The 26,471-nt window shown below is 42.7% G+C and overlaps 1 protein-coding gene across 1 annotated transcript; it reads right to left on the bottom strand.

Annotated features, from left to right (window-relative positions):
* Nucleotides 1-6,060: 6,060 nt before the first annotated feature.
* LOC120031013 (gasdermin-E-like) lies at nt 6,061-25,989 on the bottom strand. The gene is made up of 10 exons (XM_038976529.1): nt 25,571-25,989; nt 23,547-23,799; nt 23,139-23,343; nt 18,889-19,063; nt 17,247-17,367; nt 16,942-17,067; nt 16,573-16,700; nt 8,999-9,170; nt 8,818-8,891; nt 6,061-6,351 (listed from the first exon to the last, which is right to left on the bottom strand). The coding sequence occupies exons 2-10, from the start codon at nt 23,767-23,769 to the stop codon at nt 6,124-6,126; spliced, it is 1,452 nt and encodes a 483-aa protein (XP_038832457.1). The 5' UTR covers nt 23,770-23,799; nt 25,571-25,989; the 3' UTR covers nt 6,061-6,123.
* Nucleotides 25,990-26,471: the final 482 nt, after the last annotated feature.

Genomic DNA, 26,471 nt, shown 5'->3' with positions numbered 1-26,471 from the left:
ACCTTCAACAAAACATTTTTGAGGTTGTAGCTATAGTTAAAAAATAGATGTATAAGACCAGTAAATGTATTAATGAATCTGAATACAGCTTTATGAGTAACCTGGAGAAATCCAGTCTGTCTGTGCTAACATTACATTCCTTGCCACTGCTTGTCATGTTTGGCACAATGAGGAGTGGCATGTTGTCACGAACAGACTGGATTTCTCCAGAATACATTATTATCAGCCAAGAAAAAATAATATCTTTGAATGATCTTTGGCAAACGAGAAAAACACATTTAAGTCCAAGTGGTAAACAATAATGCAGGAACTAGGGATGGTGGTGTGAGCATGCAGGTCTGGGTAGATGAGATGTAGTCATTGTTTGTGTGCATCTATCAGCATGTTTCTATGTTTGTAACCTAATGACCTCCATCATTCTCTAAAACCCCATCATCAAGATGTGGCCTGTTCAGACACTATCTCTTCCCCCTGTGATCTCCAGCGCCTTCCATGTTTTGCATGTTTTCCTTCCCTGGATAGATCAGCCTTCTTGCCTTTAGGCCCAGATTATGTCTAGAGGACAGAAGTGCCCATCGACGCAAATGTTCACGATTTTGGAAAAGAGTTTCCACATGTTTCATCATTTTAAGGACTTTAAAGTAATCTCCCCATCTAAAGCTAAAGACAGGCACAAAATAGTTGACCTCTGTGCAGGCTTTTGAAAAAACATACGAACTAACTGATTTGGTGGCATTTAAACTATTGAATTCGGCGCAATCTAAAATTGTCACTTTGGAGTCTGGACTATATGCCACTGAAGAGATTCTTATGGCTTTCAGATCATCTCGCCCGCAGACTTCCTCTTCCAATGCGTGCCCAGGCAGGGTTGTTCCCGAGGGCCTGTTCGATCTGACATAGAGCAAGGCGTATCTTAAGCCATTCTCTCATCCGCAACGCAGGAGAAAAACACCCTGTTTTTGGTTGGGAAAGAGTTTCGAGGCATCCGTTTGTGAAAATCTTCACCGTTGAATCGTCCGGTTGGAAAATGTAACTCATATGTCCGTCACTCATATCCACCACACCATTAAAACAATCAGGGGCCTCACAAAGAATGGCTTCGATGGTTTTGTCATTGTGTTCATGACACGAAGGACACAATACACTGACAATTGGTCTAGGAGACGTGTTTTATTTCTTCTTTAGTCTTCTGTGGTTTATCTCTCGCGGTTTCTTGTCGCTCATAGTGTTCACAGCTCTTCACTTATACAGACCTTGACCCCCCGGAAATTACTGTTTCTTATACAACAGCCAGGCCGTAAGCTCACTACAACGTTGCCCTACTCTTTAAAATGTTCAAACACATTACACAGTTCAACAAGGTTGAACAAGGTTCAGCTTTAATGCAAACACAGGCTTTAACCTAAACAGATGCATCAAATGTTCAAACACATTACACAGTTCAACAAGGTCACTACACATCAATCATATTGACAGCTTTAATGCAAACACATGCTTTACCATAAACAGATGCACTATCAGGTTACATAAGCACTCACTCGATAGCGTGAGAACGGAAGGACAGGATGTACATATATGAGCATAACCACGTGACACATAAAAGAGGTCATCAATCACTTTTTGACTCGTGCCGTCTACTGTATTTCTTCTGAGAGGTATGGGGGATGATTAAGAGGATGAGTGGGGTCAGAAGAGATTGGGATCTCCCTGTGTTGAAAAGTAGGGAGATTGTTGCAGTGAGAGATGTGGAGAAGGCAGAGATGTTAGCCCAGGCATTTGTGAAGGTGCACAGCTCAAAGAATGACAGAAGAGGGGCAGCGTGGGAGAGAGAGGGTCAGAGGAGAACATCCGGGGGTCCTGGATCAGAGAGAGATGGTGGGGGATACATTGAATGGCCCTTTTACATTGGCTGAGATGAAGAGAGCATTAGCTAAAGCTGGGGTAACATCACCTGGGAAAGGATGAGATGTGTTCTTAAGAGTGGCAAGGAGTGGAATGATAGTACAAACAGACTGGATTTCTCCAGAATACCTTATAATCATCCCAAGGTACAAAACTTTTCATTAAAGGTCAACTCTGATTTATTTGTGTCTCTCCTGCAGGCTTTTGGTTGTGGGTCAAAAGGGAAATAAAAGTATTGTTTGAGTTTTTCACCACCACCTCCTGTGTACCGGAGTCCTGCTAGCTAGCACACAGTGTCACCCTCTCTGCTGTGTACCGGAGTCCTGCTAGCTAGCACACAGTGTCTCCCTGTCTGCTGTGTACCGGAGTCCTGCTAGCTAGCACACAGTGTCTCCCTGTCTGCTGTGTACCGGAGTCCTGCTAGCTAGCACACAGTGTCTCCCTGCCTGCTGTGTACCGGAGTCCTGCTAGCTAGCACACAGTGTCACCCTGTCTGCTGTGTACCGGAGTCCTGCTAGCTAGCACACAGTGTCTCCCTGTCTGCTGTGTACCGGAGTCCTGCTAGCTAGCACACAGTGTCACCCTGTCTGCTGTGTACCGGAGTCCTGCTAGCTAGCACACAGTGTCTCCCTGCCTGCTGTGTACCGGAGTCCTGCTAGCTAGCACACAGTGTCACCCTGTCTGCTGTGTACCGGAGTCCTGCTAGCTAGCACACAGTGTCTCCCTGTCTGCTGTGTACCGGAGTCCTGCTAGCTAGCACACAGTGTCACCCTGTCTGCTGTGTACCGGAGTCCTGCTAGCTAGCACACAGTGTCTCCCTGCCTGCTGTGTACCGGAGTCCTGCTAGCTAGCACACAGTGTCTCCCTGTCTGCTGTGTACCGGAGTCCTGCTAGCTAGCACACAGTGTCTCCCTGTCTGCTGTGTACCGGAGTCCTGCTAGCTAGCACACAGTGTCACCCTGTCTGCTGTGTACCGGAGTCCTGCTAGCTAGCACACAGTGTCTCCCTGTCTGCTGTGTACCGGAGTCCTGCTAGCTAGCACACAGTGTCACCCTGTCTGCTGTGTACCGGAGTCCTGCTAGCTAGCACACAGTGTCTCCCTGCCTGCTGTGTACCGGAGTCCTGCTAGCTAGCACACAGTGTCAACCTGCCTGCTGTGTACTAGAGCCCCACTAGTTTTTCCCGATACACAGCAGGCAGGAGGAAGGGGCATCACTGTGTGCTAGCTAACTACCTAGCTTGCGATACCATGTGCTAGTTAGTTTGCTAGTTATCCAATAAGCTAGCACACGGTGTCACCCCCGTCTCCCGTTTGCTGTGTACCGGAGTCCTCCATGGACTAGCTAGTTAGCACACAGTGTCCTTCGCTCACGCCTGCCAAACACCTGCCTTCGCCGTCATTAACATAACAGGAAAAACAGTGCCCGACAGGCGGGGGCAGTCGTGTAAAGTACTTTAGTAAAAATACTGTGTAGGTTGTAACTATAGTTTAAAAAAAAAATGATGTATAAGACCAGTAAATGTATTAATGAATCTGAATACAGCTTTATGAGTAACCTGGAGAAATCCAGTCTGTCTGTGCTAACATTACATTCCTTGCCACTGTGTCACGTTCCTGACCTGTTTTCCTTTGTCTTGTATTTATTTTAGTTGGTCAGGGCGTGAGTTGGGTGGGTTGTCTATGGTTGATTTTCTATGTTGGGATTTTGTGTTCGGCCTGGTATGATTCTCAATCAGAGACAGCTGTCAATCGTTGTCCCTGATTGAGAATCATACAAAGGCAGCCTGGGTTTCACTTGTGTTTTGTGGGTGTATGTCTCCTGTGTCTGTGTTTGTCGCGCCACACGGGACTGTTTCGGTTTGTTTGTTAGTTCGTTCTTTTGTGTAGTCATTTTTCCTGTTCGTGAGTTCTTCGTTTTATGTAAGTTCGCATGTCCAGGTCTGTCTACTCCGTTTTGTTATTTTGTTAGTTATTCAAGTTAGTTCGTTTTTTGTCTTGTTAAATAAATTCATTATGTTCTATTCCAACGCTGCATTTTGGTAGAATCCTTGCTCCTCCTCTTCGGATGAAGAGGAGGAGGAATTCCGTTACACACTGCTTGTCATGTTTGGCACAATGAGGAGTGGCATGTTGTCACGAACAGACTGGATTTCTCCAGAATACATTATTATCAGCCAAGAAAAAATAATATCTTTGAATGATCTTTGGCAAACGAGAAAAACACATTTAAGTCCAAGTGGTAAACAATAATGCAGGAACTAGGGATGGTGGTGTGAGCATGCAGGTCTGGGTAGATGAGATGTAGTCATTGTTTGTGTGCATCTGTAAATTACTGTTCATGTATATATATATGTTTCCTATCTGGATACTTATGTATATTTAAAACAGAATACTTTTTTACTTTTACTCAAGTAGTATTTTACTGGGTGACTTTCACTTCTACTTGAGTCATTGTTAATTAAGGTATCTTTACTTTTACTCAAGTATGACAATTGCATACTTTTTCCACCACTGAGCAGGGCGAAGGACACTGTTCACAGTTATCGCCCTCATCTCTTCTTCTGCTGTGGGGGTTGGCGGTGGTTAACATCCAATGTTAGGGTACCTACTGTACTGGAGCGCCCCCACCTCCTTCCTGTTCTAGTTTAAATACGGACGAATAGAAGTATAAACAGGGGTTACTGCAAATGCACGAAGGCTCAAATGCAGGAACGTGGACCCTTCTCAGTCAAACACCGAACTTGTATTCTCAGATCAGCTGCACGTACAGTAACCCCAAGTAACACTCAGTTCACCTGTACATACAGTAACCTCAGGCTACACTCACTTCACCTGTACCTATAGTAACCCCAGGTTACACTCACTTCACCTGTACCTACAGTAACCCCAGGTTACACTCACTTCACCTGTATCTACAGTAACCTCAGGCTATACTCAGTTCACCTGTACCTACAGTAACCTCAGGCTACACTCAGTTCACCTGTACCTACAGTAACCCCAGGTTACACTCACTTCACCGCTAACATACTCTGGTGGAGGCCCTACGCACACCTAAGGGAAGTGTCTAATGCTCTCCCAGTCACCCCATCCCAATCCCCTGGATATAGCCCCTCTCACCTCAGAGAAGTGTCTGATGCTCTCACAGTCACCCCATGCCAATCCCCTGGATAAAGCCCCTCTCACCTCAGAGAAGTGTCTGATGGTCTCCCAGTCACCCCATCCCAATCCCCTGGATAAAGCCCCTCTCCATTCTCACCAATAACCACCATTACATCTTAGTTGTATGTTATCTCTGAGGAAAGACAGGACCATCATACTGACTCCACATATTGGGGATGTTTTCTCTGAGGAAAGACAGGACCATCATACTGACTCCACATATTGGGGATGTTTTCTCTGAGTAAAGACAGGACCATCATACTGACTCCACATATTGGGGATGTTTTCTCTGAGTAAAGACAGGACCATCATACTGACTCCACATATTGGGGATGTTTTCTCTGAGGAAAGACAGGACCATCATACTGACTCCACATATTGGGGATGTTTTCTCTGAGTAAAGAATCATTATTAAAAAGAACAACATCTTCATCACCCTGGTATTCTAGACATCAAGATTACCAGGGTGATGGACTTCATCGTGGTTTTAATAAGTATACTTTTTGAACCTGGTAGCACAGTAATGTGAGAAAGTTTACACTTTCAAATGAGTATAGAATAATAACAGACTTCACAGAAATGTTTTGAATATTCTTTGGACATGATTCTGGTGAACAGTATTTTGAACAGGATTCTGTTTCTGTTCTTGTCTTGTGGGTCACTTGACAATGCTCAAATGTATGCAATGGACAATGCCTCCCCCCCCCCCCCCTATGTAATGTGCCTTTATGTTGTATTATCTAATGATTAGAAGAATGGAGGTCGGGACGTCTGATATCGTTTGTTGAACTTTACTGAAAACATTACAAGGATAAATACACTGTTGTTCACTAGTTCTTCAGCTCAACTAGTGCAGGAGTCAAACATGGAATAGAATACTGAGTGTATCAGTTCAAACTGGATTGACATGTTCTCTCTCTCTCTCTCTCTCTCTCTCTCACTCTCACTCTCACTCACTCACTCACTCACTCACTCACTCACTCACTCACTCACTCACTCATTCACTCACTCACTCACTCACTCACTCACTCACTCACTACACTACACTACACTACACTACACTACACTAAAGAGGCCAGGCCTTTCACAGCGATACTCATGACTAGAGGAAGGTATCCAGGCTGGTCCTTCATCTCTGTCCTCAGTGTGTCCTCCTCTCTCTTCAGTGTAACTTTAGAGTGACCAAAGAGACTCTCTGTCCTCTGATACACCTCCTCCTCAGTCAGAACAGCCAGACCTGCATCTCTCAGAGAGAGGGTCTCCCCACTCCCTGCTGCCACATGCTGCACCTGGAGGACAAGCAGCTCAGGAATACATTGATATGCTTTCTTTTCTGGGTCATTCTTGAAATAAGGTGGCATTTGCATCCCTCAACTTTGCAATAATGACAAACACTTTAAAATGACAAACAGTTAGACATTATACATGTTTTAATTGATATTGAACTGTTTATCAATGTGAAAACATAATGGAAGTCCTTTATAATGCAAAACTTTATTTGTATGCATTGTTTAAAATACTTAGGGACTCCAAATAGGCGTGTCCCAGTAGTGATGTGTAGAGTTGTAGTGACATGTTTCGGGGATTTAGAGACATCTATTTATTATTTTGAATGCTATAAAATAAACAAATGTATTTAATATCATTAGTGTTACTGCCTTGTAAATCACTCATTACAAAGATATACAAGGACCTTGAGCATTCTTTCCAGTGGCAAACTTATCAGGGTAGGGGTTTATATTGTCACGTTCCTGACCTGTTTTCTCTTGTTTTGTATGTGTTTAGTTGGTCAGGGCGTGAGTTGGGATGGGCAGTCTGTGTTGTTTGTTCTATGTGGGAGTGTGATGGTTAATTAGCCTTATATGGTTCTCAATCAGGGACAGGTGTTGTTCATTTCCTCTGATTGAGAATCATATATAGGTAGGCTGTTTTCACTGTTAGTTTGGGGGTGATTGTCTTCCGTGTCTGTGTATGTTGCGCCACACGGGACTGTTTCGGTTTGTTTGTTCGTTCGGTTTTTGTGTAGTCTATTTTCCTGTTCGTGCGTTCTTCGTGTTATGTAAGTTCTCAAGTTTAGGTCTGTCTACGTCGTTTATTGTTTTTGTAATTCTCTAGTGTTCTTCGTGTTTTTTGGTTTCGTTAAATCATTATGTCAGATCACAATGCTGCGCTTTGGTCCAATCCCTACTCAGGAGGAGGAAAATCGTTACATATATTAAATAAAATGATTAGCTAATGAGACCCTTTTAGTATGTCATACAGGTTATCATTCCATAGATAATTTGGTGTGTTTAAATAAAACGTGTAATTGGTGTAACTCAATTTTAAATGAAGGGAAATTACATTCTGAGCAAAATTATTAATCAAATCTCTTTAGTAAATTATGAAGTAAATTACTTTTAAAGGTTAAATGACCTTAGATTTGAGATCGGTGGCCTAAATTACTAACAAATGTGTCATTGGTGAGACCTATACTTTGATGCAACACATCATTCAGAACAGCCCCACCACTATCCAGTAGATGGCGCTGTTCTGCATGTAATTCTGGCTTTCATTCATGTCACAACATTAAATCAGTAAGCAAACACATTTGATTTGTAATTGCTTGAGCTAATAAAGCATTCAGTACGTGCTCCCTTCTCTGTTGTATTGTTATTTTGGTAAATGTTGTTTGAGGAAAGGCAGCTCCCTAATGCAGCTGTTTCAGCCTCCCTCAGTGATCTGTTGTGGAGAGGCTAGCCAGGGGACTCAGTCAGCTGTAGCACACTTGGGTGCTGCTATAGAGATTCATTAGTAGTGCCCGCCCAAGAAGGCTTGATGTCATTTGCCACAGATAAATAGACATCTTATCTCCCGTAGCAATTTCATAGTTGTTTATCGTCTTCTAGTTAGCTAGCTGAAAAGTCATCATACATCATGTCAACAATCTCCTAGCAAATTATTTTAAACTTGTAGAGATAAAACATCTTGGTGCTCATCAACCACTGAACAGGCCTCAGTTAAAATAGAGCAAGTTATAAAATAATTAAACCTGAGTGGTTTGGATGTAACTTGCGGTGGCTAACAGCTGCTGTTTGAGGTAGCTAGCTAGCTACTACATGTTGTAAGTGATTGATGTCAGAATGTAATAACCCATGGAACTGTATCTATGCAATGGTTGAAGGGAGGGAGTAGCTTTATAAACGTTGTTGCTTTATTCATAACCTGAGCATCTTGTTAACAGACAGGTAGAGGCAACTGCACTCAGAATGGTGTTCTGCTGCGTCCCAATACTCTAACAATGATTAGCAATATTGCAGACCGATGCTGATATAATTCTGAAGTAAAATAGACTTTACTCTATAAAGTATGCTGGACTACCGTGGTCTTCCTTGCAATAGGAGCCAAAGACAAGGGAAAGTAGCCTATACACTGGTCATAACCCTTATGTTATAACGTTTGTGTGTGTGGCTCAAACTCACTGCTGGGATTGGTTATTAATTATGATGGTGCATTCAATGTGTATTGTAGTGTAGTAATTTATCGATGCATATTCACTTTTTTCAATGAGTTTCTCCACCAATATTTTTGTTAAAAATTGCCACTGGTTACCGTCATTGGTGTTACTACTGCTACTGGTGGTACAATGTTATCATAAATGGTAGAAATATTTGTTTATTTAACATGGGAAGATACATTTACATAAACAAAAACCTAGAAAAATGAACTCCAGGTCATATACGACTAGAGGCTCAATCAAGCAGGTGTGAACTCACCAGGATCTGCAGGGCCTGTAAGACTGGAGGACTGCAACACGATCCCAACACAGACAGACCCACATCTGTCATTCCTGAAGAAATAAATATGCACACGTAAAACCACAGTAGTGAACCTAGTTTCCCAGGAACTGATCAAATAATAACTGGAGAATCCTGTGTAAACTGCTCTCTATCTCACCGTCCATGGCACTGACAATGAGGTGGACGGCACTGAGAAGTGAGGATCTGATCTCGTCCTCATCCTTCCCAACACATTGGTCTACAAGATCCAGTATGGCCTGGACTGTTTCCCTCTCAGACTCTTCCAGATCACCCAGGTCAGGAGTCTCACCATCACACATCTGATCCAGCTGTGACAAGACAGAGAGACAGAGAGAATATATTTAAGACTAGAGTATGTTACAGATTTTCTGGTTGATATATTAACCCCCTAGAGTTGATTGATCCACTGGTGCGTCAATCTAAGTTACATAACAAAAAAATCCCCATCAAAATCTGTTAAAGCTAGAGATATGTGGTAGCTTCTGAACGGTTTGACCCACAAACTACTCTATGGAAAAGGGAGACTCCCAGGAAGGTGTTCTCTGTTTTGCTCTACGACCCCCACAGGTGTCAGGAGACTAGTCTGAAGTCGGTACTGTCGATGTGTCAACTACTGATTGGTAGCATCCGAACGTTTGGGATACAAAGTAAGGGGACCCCACTGTAGAAAGGGGAGATTCTCACCAACACGATGGTGTTCTCTGTTTTGCTCTACGACCACAAGTGTCACGGGACTCGTCTGAAGGTAAACTTTACTGGAATAAAAAAACAAATGGAAGTATGAAGGTAGTTTTGTGCCTACCCCCTATATATATATATATATATTTATTTTATTTGTTTTTTGCTCTATTTCTGCACACACTTCATCAGTCTGCTCTATTTTCTTGAGTTTTTTTTTTATATCGCCTAGATTTAGGACAACTCAAAACCTTATTTCTTATGTTTATTTTGCAGTACTTTTTAACATTTATGATATTTTTAATACCTATAGGGGTCCTAAAATTTTAAATCAAAGTTATCCATAGTATGACCATCTTAAAACAACCCCCCCCCCCCCCCACCCCCACCTCCCCCCAACGTCTTAGACTCAAAGGAATATATTTATTCCTGCATTAGGTGTGTGTGTGTTTGTTTTGTCCCTGTTTCTGTACATGCCCAAAAAGTTGGTCCCGTTCCGAAATGGATCCGTGACTTTTCCACAGGACCCAATATGCATAAATTACCCATTCCGAATGGACCCGACGACAGTCAGACCCGTTACAAAAAGGCTTGTGGAAAAACAGACCCACGCCGGTTCGGATCCGAGAGACCCATTCAGGTCTGAGAGCAGAAAGAGCGAGAGAAATAAACCTCCGACTTGGCGCAGCTAAGTGTCATCAATAAACGAGCGATATTAGCCAAATGGTCCACATTTACATATCCTTAAAAATTGTCCTTTTGTAGTAGCCCTATAGTAGTCCTATAGTAGTAGTCCTATAGTAGCCCTACAGTAGTAGCCCTATAGTAGTAGCCCTATAGTAACTCTATAGTAGTAGCCCTATAGTAGTAGCCCTACAGTAGCCCTAGAGTAGCCCTATAGTAGTAGCCCTATAGTAGCCCTATAGTAGTAGTCCTATAGTAGCCCTATAGTAGTAGTCCTATAGTAGCCCTATAGTAGTAGTCCTATAGTAGCCCTACAGTAGTAGCCCTATAGTAGTAGTCCTATAGTAGCCCTATAGTAGTAGTCCTATAGTAGCCCTATAGTAGTAGTCCTATAGTAGCCCTACAGTAGTAGCCCTATAGTAGTAGCCCTATAGTAACTCTATAGTAGTAGCCCTATAGTAGTAGCCCTACAGTAGCCCTAGAGTAGCCCTATAGTAGTAGCCCTATAGTAGCCCTATAGTAGTAGTCCTATAGTAGCCCTATAGTAGTAGTCCTATAGTAGCCCTATAGTAGTAGTCCTATAGAAGCCCTATAGTAGTAGCCCTACAGTAGTAGCTCTATAGTAGTAGTCCTAAAGTAGTAGTCCTATAGTAGTAGGCCTACAGAAACCCTATAGTAGTAGTCCTATAGTAGCCCTATAGTAGTAGCCCTATAGTAGTAGTCCTACAGAAACCCTATAGTAGTAGTCCTATAGTAGCCCTATAGTAGTAGCCCTATAGTAGTAGTCCTAAAGTAGTAGTCCTATAGTAGTAGCCCTACAGTAGCCCTATAGTAGTAGTCCTATAGTAGTAGTCCTATAGTAGCCCTATAGTAGTAGTCCTATAGTAGTAGTCCTATAGTAGCCCTACAGTAGTAGCTCTATAGTAGTAGTCCTAAAGTAGTAGTCCTATAGTAGTAGCCCTACAGAAGCCCTATAGTAGTAGTCCTATAGTAGCCCTATAGTAGTAGCCCTATAGTAGTAGTCCTAAAGTAGTAGTCCTATAGTAGTAGCCCTACAGAAGCCCTATAGTAGTAGTCCTATAGTAGTAGTCCTATAGTAGCCCTATAGTAGTAGTCCTATAGTAGTAGTCCTATAGTAGCCCTACAGTAGTAGCTCTATAGTAGTAGTCCTAAAGTAGTAGTCCTATAGTAGTAGGCCTACAGAAACCCTATAGTAGTAGTCCTATAGTAGCCCTATAGTAGTAGCCCTATAGTAGTAGTCCTACAGAAGCCCTATAGTAGTAGTCCTATAGTAGCCCTATAGTAGTAGCCCTATAGTAGTAGTCCTAAAGTAGTAGTCCTATAGTAGTAGCCCTACAGAAGCCCTATAGTAGTAGTCCTATAGTAGTAGTCCTATAGTAGCCCTATAGTAGTAGTCCTATAGTAGTAGTCCTATAGTAGCCCTACAGTAGTAGCTCTATAGTAGTAGTCCTAAAGTAGTAGTCCTATAGTAGTAGCCCTACAGAAGCCCTATAGTAGTAGTCCTATAGTAGTAGTCCTATAGTAGTATCCCTATAGTAGTATCCCTATAGTGGTAGCCCTATAGTAGCCCTATAGTAGCCCTATAGTAGTAGCCCTATAGTAGCCATCCTATAGTAGTAGCCCTATAGTAACCCTATAGTAGTAGCCCTATAGTAGTAGCCCTATAGTAGTAGTCCTAAAGTAGTAGTCCAATAGTAGTAGCCCTACAGAAGCCCTATAGTAGTAGCCCTATAGTAACTCTATAGTAGTAGCCCTATAGTAGCCATCCTATAGTAGTAGCCCTATAGTAACTCTATAGTAGTAGCCCTATAGTAGTAGCCCTACAGAAGCCCTATAGTAGTAGCCCTATAGTAACTCTATAGTAGTAGCCCTATAGTAGTAGCCCTATAGTAGTAACTCTATAGTAGTAACCCTATAGTAGCCCTATCATAGCCCTATAGTAGTAGTCCTATATTATCCCTATAGTAGTAGCCCTATAGTAGTAGCCCTATAGTAGCCATCCTATAGTAGTAGCCCTATAGTAACTCTATAGTAGTAGCCCCATGGTAGCAGTCCTATGGTAGTAGCCCTATAGTAACTCTATAGTAGTAGCCCTATAGTATTAGCCCTATAGTTGTAGCCCTATAGTAGCCCTATAGTAGTAGCCATATAGTAGTAGCCCTATAGTAGTAGCCCTATAGTAGCCATCCTATAGTAACCCTATAATAGTAGCCCTAAAGTAGTAGTCCAATAGTAGTAGCCCTACAGAAGCCCTATAGTAGTAGCCCTATAGTAGCCATCCTATAGTAGTAGCCCTATAGTAACTCTATAGTAGTAGCCCCATGGTAGCAGTCCTATGGTAGTAGCCCTATACCAGTAGTCATATAGTAGCAGTCCTATGGTAGTAGCCCAACAGTTCCTCAGGTAATCCGGTCCAGCCCGCCGTCTCCAGTGTGGCTGCGGTGGTGCTGAAGCCTGGCTGGGACCTAGAGGAGGATAAGGAGGATGGGTTGGAGTTACGCCATACGTTACAGCAGTGTGAACGCTTATGTAATTCAGAGATGCTGAAAAAGTTACCCCCTCAAATGGAACATTTGGATAACGATCAAACTAAGGATCTTATCCTATTGATAAATCGTTTTCTCAATGTGTTTCAGGACGTTCCAAGTCGCACGTCCATCTTGGAACATAACGTGGATTTGGGGAACGCTGCTCTTATACGTCAGTATCCGTACCTGGTTAATGCTAAGAAAAGGGAGGTAATGAAAAGTGAGGTAGTTTATTTATTACAGAATGACATGGCAAAACCAAGTAACAGCTCTTGGAGTTCCCCGTGTATTCTTGTTCCTAAGCCTGACGGTACGTCCCGCTTATGTACGGACTATCGTCGTGTAAATGCAGTTACAAAGTCTGATTATTTTCCTCTACCTCACTTAGATGACTGCATTGATAGAATTGGCTCTGCTGCTTGCGTAAGTAAATTAGATTTGCTAAAAGGTTATTGGCAGGTGCCTCTGACCTCTCGAGCTTCTGACTTATCGGCTTTCGTTACGTCTGATAACTTCGTACAATACACTGTGATGCCCTTTGGAATGTGTAATGCACCTGCTACTTTTCAGCGGCTAGTTAACATTGTGTTCGCGGATGTGCCAAACTGTACTGCTTACCTAGACGATGTGGTGATTCATTCGTCTACTTGGTCTGATCATTTCGCCACCTTAAATGGTGTTTCAGCGGTTGGAGAATGCTTCTTTAACCCTCAATTTGGCCAAGTGTGAGTTTGGGAAGGCTACTGTGACTTACTTGGGGAAACAAGTGGGACGAGGTCAAGTGCGCCCAGTAACTGGTAAAGTGGAAGCAATTGTTGCTTTTCCTGCTCCCATGACTCGCCGCCAGTTGCGCAGATTCCTGGGGATGGTAGTGGTACTATCATACATTCTGTAAGAATTTCTCGAAGGTAGTAGCTCCCCTTACATCTCTGCTTAGTCCCAAGGTACCATTTAAGTGGTCCCAGGACTGTAACTATGCTTTTGAGTCCGCTAAAGCGCTACTTTGTAGTGCCCCAGTGCTTGCCGCCCCCAACTTTGACAAACCTTTTAGTTGGAGGTAGACGCTAGTATAGTGGAGGTGGGTGCGGTTCTCTTGCAGGAAGATTAAGAGGGAGTCAGTTTCTTCTCCCGTAAGTTCAACTCGTGTCAGTCAAGGTAGTAGTAGTCCAACATTGAACAAGAGACGCTGGCTTTATTGCTAGCCTTACAGTTCTTTGAAGTATATGTGGGCTCCAGTGCCTTGCCTGTACTGGTCTTCACGGACCATAATCCTTTAGTGTTTTTTGAAGCAAATGTACAATCAGAACTGCCGCCTTATGCGGTGGGCTCTGATTGTACAAGGGTACAATGTACAGATAAAGTATGTGAAAGGTTCTGCGAATGTGGTTGCCGACGCTCTATCACGGGTTTAGTAACTGGGGATGCGTTGGTTTTTGTTATTGAAAACTGTATGTTTGCATGTTTTGTGGTGGGCGTGTTACGCTCCCCAGTTCCTGTGTTGTGGCTTTGTTTGTATGTGTGTGTTTTCAGGGTGGCTTCCTAAAAAAAAAGAAAAAAGGATGGCTTCCTGAATTTCCCCAAGCAGCTGATTGGTCGGCCCCATTGATGATTGGAGAGCTGACCCCGCCCCCTCGTCAGGATACAGCTGTATCCCATTACAGACTCCTTCTCCAGCTATATAAGCCAGTGTTCCTTTACAGAGAGAAGAGCTGAAGGTTATAGCATATGTTGGTTGTTTCTCAGGAAGTGATTTGGTATGTACTATGTTAGTTGTTGCTGATGGTTCTGTTCTGTGATTGTAGCTGAGGGTGATATCCTGTGTTGGTTGTTTCTTAGAAAGAGCTTATTGTATTGGTTGTTGCTCAGAGTTTCTTTGATATCTTTTGTTGGTTGTTGCTCAAATAGTTTGTGTATAGTATTTTGTAGCTGGTCCTGCAAAGGTATGTGTATGCCAAAAGGACTGTTTGTGATTAGTAATTATTCTGATTTTGTTCCTGGGGGGGAAGGTGCTTAGGCAAGAGGCCTGCAGGCATACATAACCTGTAGTATTTACTGTCTATGCACACTAGGTAAGACCTGGGCGGACCATCCCGTGTATTTTGGTTAGTGCATCAGGTGGTACTAGTTGGAAGTTGTGGGTAAGCAGGTAAGGTAGATCTTTGCTTTGGTTCCGTGCAGCCCCTTTTCCCCAAATTTACCGTGTGAAGGAATAAATTCCAAGTAAACGGTAAATTCTCTGCCTTTTGTCATTACTCGCACCTACAGTCCCATACCACTTTCACTCCACGGGAAGTTGAGTTGTGGCAGGGTGTTGCGTTCCCTCTTCCTAGAGGCGTATGTAATGTCCTGTAGTAGTCCTCTATTAGCCCTATAGTAGCAGTCCTATGGTAGACTACTATAGGGCTACTATAAGACTACTACAGGTTTACTCTAGGACTACTACTATAGGATGGCTACTACTATAGGGCTACTATAAGACTACTACTAGAGGGTTGCTACTACTACTCTAGGGCTGCTACTACTACTCTAGGGCTGCTACTGTGGGGCGTCTACTATAGGACTGCTACTATAGGGCTAGTAATCCTATAGTATTAGTCCTATACGACAAGCGGATCGCCATCGGACCCCGGCTCCTCGGTATCGTCTTGTGCAGAAGGTATGGCTCTCCACCCGGGATCTGCCCCTCCGGGTGGAGTCTCGCAAACTGTCCCCCCGGTTTATCGTCCCTTTCCCCATCTCCAAGGTCATTAGCCCCTCTGCTGTTAGTCTTCTGTTGCACGTACACTTCGTATACACCCCACCTTTCATGTGTCCCGTATCAAGCCCGTGTCTCAGTCCCTTGTCTTCCATTTCCAGGCCCTCCCCGGGTCGTCGATGGCCATCCGGCATACACGGTGAGACACCTCCTGAGGGTTGGACCACGGGCAGGGGTTTCCAGTACCTGGTTGACTGGGAGGGTTATGGCCCGGAGGAGAGGTGCTGGGACCCCGCTAGAGACATCCTGGACCCAGCCCTCATCGCCGACTTCTACCGCTGGCACCCCGGTCAGCCAGGTATGCGCCCAGGTAGGACGCCAGGTGGCGCCCCTAGAGGGGGGGGTACTGTCACGCCCTGAACTGTTTCACCTGTCTTTGTGCTTGTCTCCAACCCCCTCCAGGTGTCGCCCCTCTTCCCCATTATCCCGTGTACTTCTACCTGTGTTCTCTGTTTCTGTTGCCAGTTCGTCTGGTTTGTCAAGCTTACCAGTGTTTGTCCTGTTGGCGCCTGTCTTTTCCCAGCCTCTATTTCTCGCCCTCCTGGTTTGATTCTTACCTGTCCTGAGCCTGCCTACCGTCCTGTACCTTTGCATCTGTTGCTGAAATAAACATTGTTACTTCGACTCAGTCTGCATCTGGGTCTTACCTTATCCTGATCATACTCTTTTTCCTCTAACATTCACCTTACTTCATTGAAAAAGGCCTCAATCTTCAGGAATAACAGTAGCCTAGACAAAGTTTCCTTTTACTCTCTCTCGCTCTCCCTCTCCTCAGTAGCGGGGGCACGTGAGGTGAGCGGCCGGAATCAGTTTCAGTTGGACATAAGCTATACATTTTATTGAGTTGCAATTGGCTGAAACTGAGAACAAGAGGACGAGTCCAATCAGGTCCATTTGGTAAATCAATTGTAATTGCACATACCAAGACCTGTGGCAATTAGATCAGACCCGACCCAGAGCCGAGACAAGTCATAATTTAGGATCCCGGACCCACTCGGGTCGGATTTTGGATCTGTTGGACCCGTGAAGAACTCTACCACTCACCACACTCTCCAGCACACTGACTGCCTCTCTGTCCTCCATGGTTGTCTTGAGGAGCTGGAGCAGAGAGGAGCGTTTGGCAACCGGCAGAGCTGACAGCAGCTGGAAATGACCACTCAGTTTCTCCAGTTCTGTCAACACACAAACACAGACCATTTTGTCAAAGTGTCATATTTTTATGTAACAAATAATTTATTTGTATATTCCAAGTGTGGAAACATTAATCAAAGAGAACGATTTAAATATGACACATTCCATTCAGTAGACTACAAGTTGACCAGACGGTCCATTCAGTAGACTACATTACAAGTTGACTAGTGGGTCCATTCAGTAGACTAGACTACATGTTGACCACTAGACAGGAGACATTACCTTTGTTCAGATTTAGGGGGCTGTTGGCAGCAAAGTTGCCTCTCAGGTCCATAATTCCATCCCCTTCAATCTCATCCTTTGACCAAACCTTTTCAAAGCCCCCATTGTTGCAAATGAGGCACAGCTCTGTGGACAAGAGCAGACAACAGTCATAACCAGTCACACACAGACAGATACAGTGGCTGTACTAAATACAGTGGCTGTACTAAATACAGTGAGGAACGTAGACACTGGCTGTGTACTTTATCATGGTACTTAACCATGCAGCTATACCTGGGACATTGATAAACCATACACTTCCTCACCAAACTGTCCATTGCATTTGACGTAGAGTTCAATCAGACTGTAGGCCATGACAGTATTTGCAGGAATACCCAGTGACACATCACTATCTGTCTGAGTACTGCCGCTCTGCTTCATAGAGGCCTGTGGAAAACATTTCAAATTAGTCCGAGACGTTTGGTACACAGATGACCCAGATTCTAACCCAGACAGTCATCTATTCTACACCATTGCATTTTCAGGAAGTGGTTCTAATGATAAAAACACGATTTGCTGCCTTTTGAGAAGTGTAACTTGCTCAAATTTATTTGGGGATTTCACCTAATTTGAACAGTCTCATAAAGAGCATAGGTCCAACTTCGTAAAAAAAACATGTTTTCCATCAAGAGGTATTTTTTTTAATGATTATAGTAAGTGCCTATTAAGTAACAAGGTTGACCATTTTAAATCAGCCATAAATATCCTTGTGACAGGGGGAATGGAAGCCTGTTATCTATGGATAACAGGTCTAAAGTGTTACGCTCGACCCACTCAGTTTTCCACCAGAAAATTGACTAAAAGAGTATAACTATTTTACCTGCTTTTACACCATGATTTGACTATTAGATGTTCAATATTTCTTTAGAAAACAGTTTCACCATATTAAAACAAGAGTTCAGTTCACGTAACAGGGTTGACCTTAAAAATATGGACAGATGTAAATTAATCACAGTAAATAAATACAAATCTTCAGAAATGACTTTGTCAAAACAACAAAAGAACTAGGGCTTTTACAATGATGGTGAAAAGGTGGAGAAATGTTGGGATAAGTGGGTTAAACATTTCCAGAAGTCACAGTCAAAATGCTGAATTGTGGCATTTTAGAAAGTCTTTATTCAAATAAAAAAATTGTACTGAAAATATCAAAGGTACTCTGTGAGTATTACGACTACTGAACAGACATCTGTGAGTATTACGACTACTGAACAGACATCTGTGAGTATTACGACTACTGAACAGACATCTGTGAGTATTACGACTACTGAACAGACATCTGTGACTATTACCACTACTGAACAGACATCTGTGACTATTACCACTACTGAACAGACATCTGTGACTATTACCACTACTGAACAGACATCTGTGACTATTACCACTACTGAACAGACATCTGTGACTATTACCACTACTGAACAGACATCTGTGACTATTACCACTACTGAACAGACATCTGTGACTATTACCACTACTGAACAGACATCTGTGACTATTACCACTACTGAACAGACATCTGTGACTATTACCACTACTGAACAGACATTTGTGACTATTACCACTACTGAACAGACATCTGTGACTATTACCACTACTGAACAGACATCTGTGACTATTACCACTACTGAACAGACATCTGTGACTATTACCACTACTGAACAGACATCTGTGACTATTACCACTACTGAACAGACATCTGTGACTATTACCACTACTGAACAGACATCTGTGATCTGTCAATATGGTCCTGACATTGACTTTATTTATGAAGGCCTAGCTATCATAAAGTGAGATTATTGAGATTAAAAATCTATTTTACAACAGAGATTATCTAAATCTGAGTTACCAGTAAAATATGAGGAAAATATAATTCACTTCAGTAGAACACTTGGTAATATTTCCTCCTACCTTCCGGCTCAGGAACACACAGGCGCTCACGTTGACTCCTGCATTGCCACGCTTCCGGACATTGTTTGTGACCGGACAAGGTAGTGACGTCATAATCCTCTCCGTCAAGACGCCTAACACTGCTCTGGGATTCACACGGGTCTGCTTGATCACAGGATGGGACATGTCCAGAACTCTGCAGGAGGGACACATTTTAGGTCATATTTCATAGAAATCTGGAAACACTGGAAAGCTACTTTAAAAGTTAAGAAAATGGATGTACCAATCACAGATTGTCCCTTTAAACTAAGCTAGTAGTGAAAACAGTGAGGAGGTAGTTCAAGTTTAAGGAAGTTGCTAAACCAGTACAGTTCCACTTCTTTGTTGTCTGAAAGCACCTCAACCTGAAAATGTCCTTTTTACACAAAAGATACCTGCCTGATGTCATTGCAACCAGTTTTGCCCGCTGCTCTTGGGTCTTGGACTCCTTGGGAAGGTGAACTGTATGATGTATTATGACTGTAATGACTGTTATGACTAAATATGACTGTTATGACTGTATTATAACTATGTTGACTGTTATGACTATTATGGCTGTATATAACTGTATTATGGCTGTATATGACTGTATTATGATGTATTATGACTATTATGACTATTATGACTGTATATGAATGGAAATTACTGTATTATGACTGCATTATGACTTATGACTGTATCATGACTATTATGACTGTATTGTGACTATGACTGTATTATGACTGTATTATGACTGTATGACTGTATTATGACTTATGACTGTATAATGACTTATGACTGTATTGTGACTTATGACTGCAATATGACTATTGTGACTGACTATATATGACTATATTATGACTGTATTATGATGTATTATAACTGTATTATGACGGTATATGACTGTATAATGACTGTATATGACTGTATTGACTATATATGACTGTATTATGACTGTATATGACCTTATTATGACTGTATATGACTGTATTGTGACTATGACTATATATGACTATTATGACTTATGATGTATTATAACTGCATTATGACTGTATATGACCTTATTATGACTGTATATGAATGTATTATGACTTATGACTGTGTTATGACTGTATATGACTGTTATGACGTATTATGACTGTTATAACTGTATTATGACGCAGTATGACTATTAGTGTATTTTGACTATTATGACTGTATATAACTGTTATTATGACTGTATATAACTGTATATGACTGGCAATTACTGTATTATGACTGTACTGTGACTGTTATGATGTATTGTGACTGTATTGTGACTGTATTGTGACTGTATTGTTACTGTTTTGTGACTGTATTATGATGTATTGTGACTGACTGTATTAGACGTTTTCGTCTTTTGAGCTTTTAGTCATGAAATCTATGCAGCCTACTCAATCACTTTTTATAGCTACTGTTTACAGGCCTCCTGGGCCATATACAGCGTTTCTCACTGAGTTCCCTGAATTCCTATCAGACCTTGTAGTCATAGCAGATAATATTCTAATTTTTGATGACTTTTCTGGGTCAAGCCAAACCTTGACCCAGAAAATATAAAAAACTATCGGCCTATATCGATTCTTCCATTCCTCTCAAAAAAAATTAAAAAGCTGTTGCGCAGCAACTCACTGCCTTCCTGAAGACAAACAATGTATACGAAATGCTTCAGTCTGGTTTTAGACCCCATCATAGCACTGAGACTGCACTTGTGAAGGTGGTAAATTACCTTTTAATGCTCTGCATCTGTCCTCGTGCTCCTAGACCTTAGTGCTGCTTTTGATACCATCGATCACCACATTCTTTTGGAGAGATTGGAAACCCTAATTGGTCTACACGGACATGTTCTGGCCTGGTTTAGATCTTATCTGTCGGAAAGATATCAGTTTGTGTCTGTGGATGGTTTGTCCTCTGACAAATCAACTATAAATGTCAGTGTTCCTCAAGGTTCTGTTTTAGGACCACTATTGTTTTCACTATATTTCACTATATATTTTACCTCTTGGGGATGTAATTCGAAAACATAATGTTAACTTTCACTGCTATGCGGATGACACACAGCTGTACATTTCGATTAAACATGGTGAAGCCCCAAAATTGCCCTCGCTTGAAGCCTGCGTTTCAAACATAAGGAAGTGGATGGCTGCAAATGTTCTACTTTTAAACTCGGAAAAAACAGAGATGCTTGTTCTAGGTCCCAAGAAACAAAGAGCTCTTCTGTTGAATCTGACAATTAATCTTGATGGTAGTACAGTCGTCTCAAATAAAACTGTGAAGGGCCTTGGCGTTACTCTGGACCCTGATCTCTCTTTTGACAAACATATCAAGACTGTTTCAAGGACAGCTTTTTTCCATCTACGTAACATTGCAAATATCAGACATTTTCTGTCCAAAAATGATGCAGAACAAATTACCCATGCTTTTGTCACTTCTAGGTTAGACTACTGCAATGCTCTACTTTCCAGCTACCCGGATAAAGCACTAAATAAACTTCAGTTAGTGCTAAATACGGCTGCTAGAATCCTGACTAGAACCAAAACATTTGATCATATTACTCCAGTGCTAGCCTCCCTACACTGGCTTCCTGTTAAGGCAAGGGCTGATTTCAAGGTTTTACTGCTAACCTACAAAGCATTACATGGGCTTGCTCCTACCTATCTTTCCGATTTGGTCCTGCCGTACATACCTACACGTACGCTACGGACACAAGACGCAGGCCTCCTAATTGTCCCTAAAATGTCTAAGCAAACAGCTGGAGGCAGGGCTTTCTCCTAGATAGCTCCATTTGTATGGAATAGTCTGCCTACCCATGTGAGAGACGCAGACTCGGTCTCAACCTTGAAGTCTTTATTGAAGACTCATCTCTTCAGTAGGTCCTATGATTGAGTGTAGTCTGGCCCAGGAGTGTGAAGGTGAACGAACCTCCCTTGCTGTCTCTGCCTGGCCGGTTCCCCTCTCTCCACTGGTATTCTCTGCCTCTAACCCTATTACAGGGGCTGAGTCACTGGCTTACTGGTGCTCTTCCATGCCGTCCCTAGGAGGGGTGCGTCACTTGAGTGTGGTCCCGTGTGGCTCAGTTGGTAGAGCATGGCGCTTGCAACGCCAGGGTTGTGGGTTCGATTCCCACGGGGGGCCAGTACAAAAAAAAGTATGAATGTATGTACTTGTAAGTCGCTCTGGATAAGAGCGTCTGCTAAATGACTTAAATGTAAATGTAAATGTTGAGTGGGTTGAGTCACTGACGTGGTCTTCCTGTCTGGGTTGGCGCCCCCGTTGGGTTGTGCCGTGGCGGAGATCTTTGTGGGCTATACTCGGCCTTGTCTCAGGATGGTAAGTTGGTGGTTGAAGATATCCCTCTAGTGGTGTGGGGGCTGTGCTTTAGCAAAGTGGGTGGGGTTATATCCTGCCTGCTTGGCCCTGTCCAGGGGTTTCTTCGGATGGGGCCACAGTCTCCTAATCCCTCCTGTCTCAGCCTCCAGTATTTATGTCGGGGGGCTAGGGTCAGTCTGTTATATCTGGAGTATTTCTCCTGTCTTATTCGGTGTCCTGTGTGAATTTAAGTTTGCTCTCTCTTTCTTTCGCTCTCTCAGAGGACCTGAGCCCTAGGACCATGCCTCAGGACTACCTGGCATGATGACTCCTTGCTGTCCCCAGTCCACCTGGCCGTGCTGCTGCTCCAGTTTCAACTGTTCTGCCTGCGGCTATGGAAGCCTGACCTGTTCACTGGACGTGCTACCTGTCCCAGACCTGGACAGCAGGAGCGGTAGAGATATTCTCAATGATCGGCTATGAAAAGCCAACTGACATTTACTCCTGAGGTGCTGACTTGTTGCACCCTCGACAACCACTGTGATTATTATTATTTGACCATGCTGGTCATTTATGAACATTTGAACATCTTGGCCATGTTCTGTTATAATCTCCACCTGGCACAGCCAGAAGAGGACTGGCCACCCTTCATAGCCTGGTTCCTCTCTAGGTTTCTTCCTAGGTTTTGGCCTTTCTAGGGAGTTTTTCCTAGCCACTGTGCTTCTACACCCGCATTGCTTGGTGTTTGGGGTTTTAGGCTGGGTTTCTGTACAGCACTTTGATATATCAGCTGATGTAAGAAGGGCTATATAAATACATTTGATTTTGATTTGATTTGTATTATGATTGTATTATGACTGTATTGTGACTGCATTGTGACTGTATTATGATGACTGTACTGAACATACGTATAGTATAGGGTAACTCACCTGTTTTTTGAGTAGTTGTGTAAGTCCTTCACATCAACCTTCTCTTTGTTCAGGCTGCCAAGGGACAGCTTCTGTTTGGTGGACCATTTCCCTCCCACGGTAATGTTGAAATCAGCCAACTTTGACTCCACGTTTCCGTCTGCGTTCATTTCTTTTTTGTCACCAAATGTCCCACTGTAGTCCACAAAGTCACACTCCTTGACAGCTGAGGGAAAGTTCAACATTTGAATGGACACTATGCTATTATACCATAGCACATATCTATAACAGCCACATCCATGACATTATAATTGTCCTATTCTCCTCAGTAAAACAAGAGAAGGATAAATAATTAAATCAATGGTCAGATATTTTAGAACAACAACAACCCATAGTTATTTGTCACTAGCGGGCTGCTCTGGTGCTTACTTGGGCTTAAAGGTGTGTTTCCAGGCTCTCCAGGCTTCAGGACATCACCGAGGGTAAAGCCAGGGGACTGGTATTTGGGTTCCTGCCAGAAGCATCTGTTCCTGGTCTTGACAATGAGTGATCGGAGATTCAGTTTGTCTGTGTCATTCAGACTGGACACAGGGATCAGGCGTCCCTCATGATCTGTGTCCTTCACGAAGGCTTTTGTGGCTTTGGCAAACATCTGAGAGATGGTGATTGATCGTGTTTCTGGCTGCAGCAGATGACAAAGACACAAATGACAAAGACGTCTAAGAAACAAAACTAGGATGAACACATGAACACTCAATACAACATCTTCTGAAGAGCATTCTAAATACATTTCACAGTTGACAAGACACTCAATAATGCAAACACAATCTCTTTGAAAGGTTCACTTTCCCTGGGAAAAGAGTGGATCAGAACAGAGTAGCATTGCTTTAGACATGACAGGAAAGGATATAAACAGGATATAATTTCAGTCAAAAACATTGGTTGTGTATCATTCAAGCCATCCATAGCATGCCATAGCATTTTTATATCGCAAAAATCATACTAGGTTCTCACTGCTTCTTCCTCTGAGTCCTTACGACACTGATAAATTGTAAAGATACAGTTTGTTATTAAGAATTACATATTAGAATGTCTAAAATGCAGGGTGCAGGGAATTGGCTGTCATCCATGTTTAGGTCCTTGGTACATGCCAAGTTACTGCTTCCGGACATTGTTTGTGACCAGGCAAGGTTGTGATGTCATAATCCTCTCCGTCAAGACGCCTAACACTACCCTGGGATTCACGCGGGTCTGCTTGATCACAGGATGGGACTCTGCAGGAGGGACCCATTATAATCTGAGCCCTGACATTAGCCCTGTACAAACTTAAAGGAGAATGCCACCACTTTTTAACGTCATATTCATAATCAAATGTTCCTAATAGATCATTTGCTGAATACCTGACACCTAAATTAGGATTTCAAGTCAGGAACAATTTTTTATTAACATTCAACAGAAAGCAAACAACCTAATGTTCACTTCTAATGAAAATTGTATGTATACCTTGCTCTTACAACAAAGGGTATAAAATAAACAAGCAGAGGAAACAAAAATAACCACACTTCTTACCCTTTACTTTGAGAGTTGAAAATAGTTTGATCTTGATTCAAATAAGCAATGAACAGATACTGTACTATTAGATAAGATGCAAGATAACGCCTTTGAATTTGACTTATCTACCAAATGAGTGGTTGAAAATATCAGTCCAACTTCCGTTACTAGCGAATTCACAGACTTGACACCAAGGCTTTGTGCTAACCACAGAAATATAGCCTACCACTTTAGACAGCCTACATCTGTGGTTATGCATGTGCGACTACACCCAGTCACATAAATCTACACTCTTAGAATCTTTTTTCCAAAAGGGTTCTTCAGGCTGTCACCATAGAACCCTTCTTAGTTCCAGGTAGAACCATTTTGGGTTCCATATAGAACCTTCTGTAGAAAGGGTTCTACATGGAACCCTAAAACTGTCCTACTGGGAACCAAAAGGGTTCTACCTGAAACCAACAAGGGTTCTTCAAAGGGTTATCCTATGGGGACAGCCAAATAACCCTTTTAGGTTCTAGATAGCACCATTTTCTGTGTGTGGCTAAACTTCCAACATTCTAATATCAATGATGGCACAGCTATCCAACGCATATATGTATCCAAAACATAACCTGAAAGAGCAGTATTTCATTGTAGTATTTCATAATCTGCAAGAGCTTCAATACTTACAGTTTTTCACATTTTCTTCCTTCAGGTCCTATTGAGTCTGACAATTTTTGACTTCAATCACTGTGTAACATCATGGGTAACTCTGGGCATCGGCTTTCAGTTGAAAAAAATGCACGCTCTTTTGGTACTTTAAACCAGCACAGCAGCTTTCACCGATCATAGTGTGTGTGTTTATAAAGATGTTACTTTTCTTTTTAAACGTCCTCTTCCACATATATAAGAGGGTAGCTTACTTGTCTTTTGAGTTGTTAAGTAACCCTTTCACTTCCTCTTTCTTCAGTCTCACTTCCTCTTTCTTCAAAGGACGACTCGAGTGTGGAGACGTGTTCAGTCCAAGAATTAAAGTTTAAATCCACTGCATCTGCCGCCAATTGTGTCCCCATGTCTACGCTGGCTTCTCCGCTGTCACAAAATGTCTCACTGTAGTCCACAAAGTCACTCTCCTTGACAGCTAAGGGAAAGTTCAACATCACCATGGACTCTATTATGCCACAAAACACATATCTGTAACAGCCACATCCATCACATGATCATTTTCATTATCTATTCAGACATAGACTAACATAAATAATAACATCAAATATCTTTCACAAAAACAACAACAACAATGACACAGGAGATGCATTCCAAATGCCCCCATAGTTTGAGTTTCTTCCCCCATAGTTTGAGTTTCTTGCCGTCACGTGCCTTTTTTGTAAACTCCAGGCATGCCGTCACGTGCCTTTTTGTAAACTCCAGGCATGCCGTCATGTGCCTTATTGTAAACTCCAGGCATGCCGTCATGTGCCTTATTGTAAACTCCAGGCTTGCCGTCACGTGCCTTTTTGTAAACTCCAGGCATGCCGTCACGTGCCTTATTGTAAACTCCAGGCATGCCGTCACGTGCCTTATTGTAAACTCCAGGCATGCCGTCACGTGCCTTATTGTAAACTCCAGGCATGCCGTCATGTGCCTTATTGTAAACTCCAGGCATGCCGTCACGTGCCTTTTTGTAAACTCCAGGCATGCCGTCATGTGCCTTTTTGTAAACTCCAGGCATGCCGTCATGTGCCTTTTTGTAAACTCCAGGCATGCCGTCATGTGCCTTTTTGTAAACTCCAGGCATGCCGTCATGTGCCTTTCTCTGGAATGGCA

This window comes from Salvelinus namaycush, chromosome 37 (genome assembly GCF_016432855.1).
Source record: "Salvelinus namaycush isolate Seneca chromosome 37, SaNama_1.0, whole genome shotgun sequence".
Taxonomy (NCBI): domain Eukaryota; kingdom Metazoa; phylum Chordata; class Actinopteri; order Salmoniformes; family Salmonidae; genus Salvelinus; species Salvelinus namaycush.
This window is presented reverse-complemented; position numbering and strand designations above follow the sequence as displayed.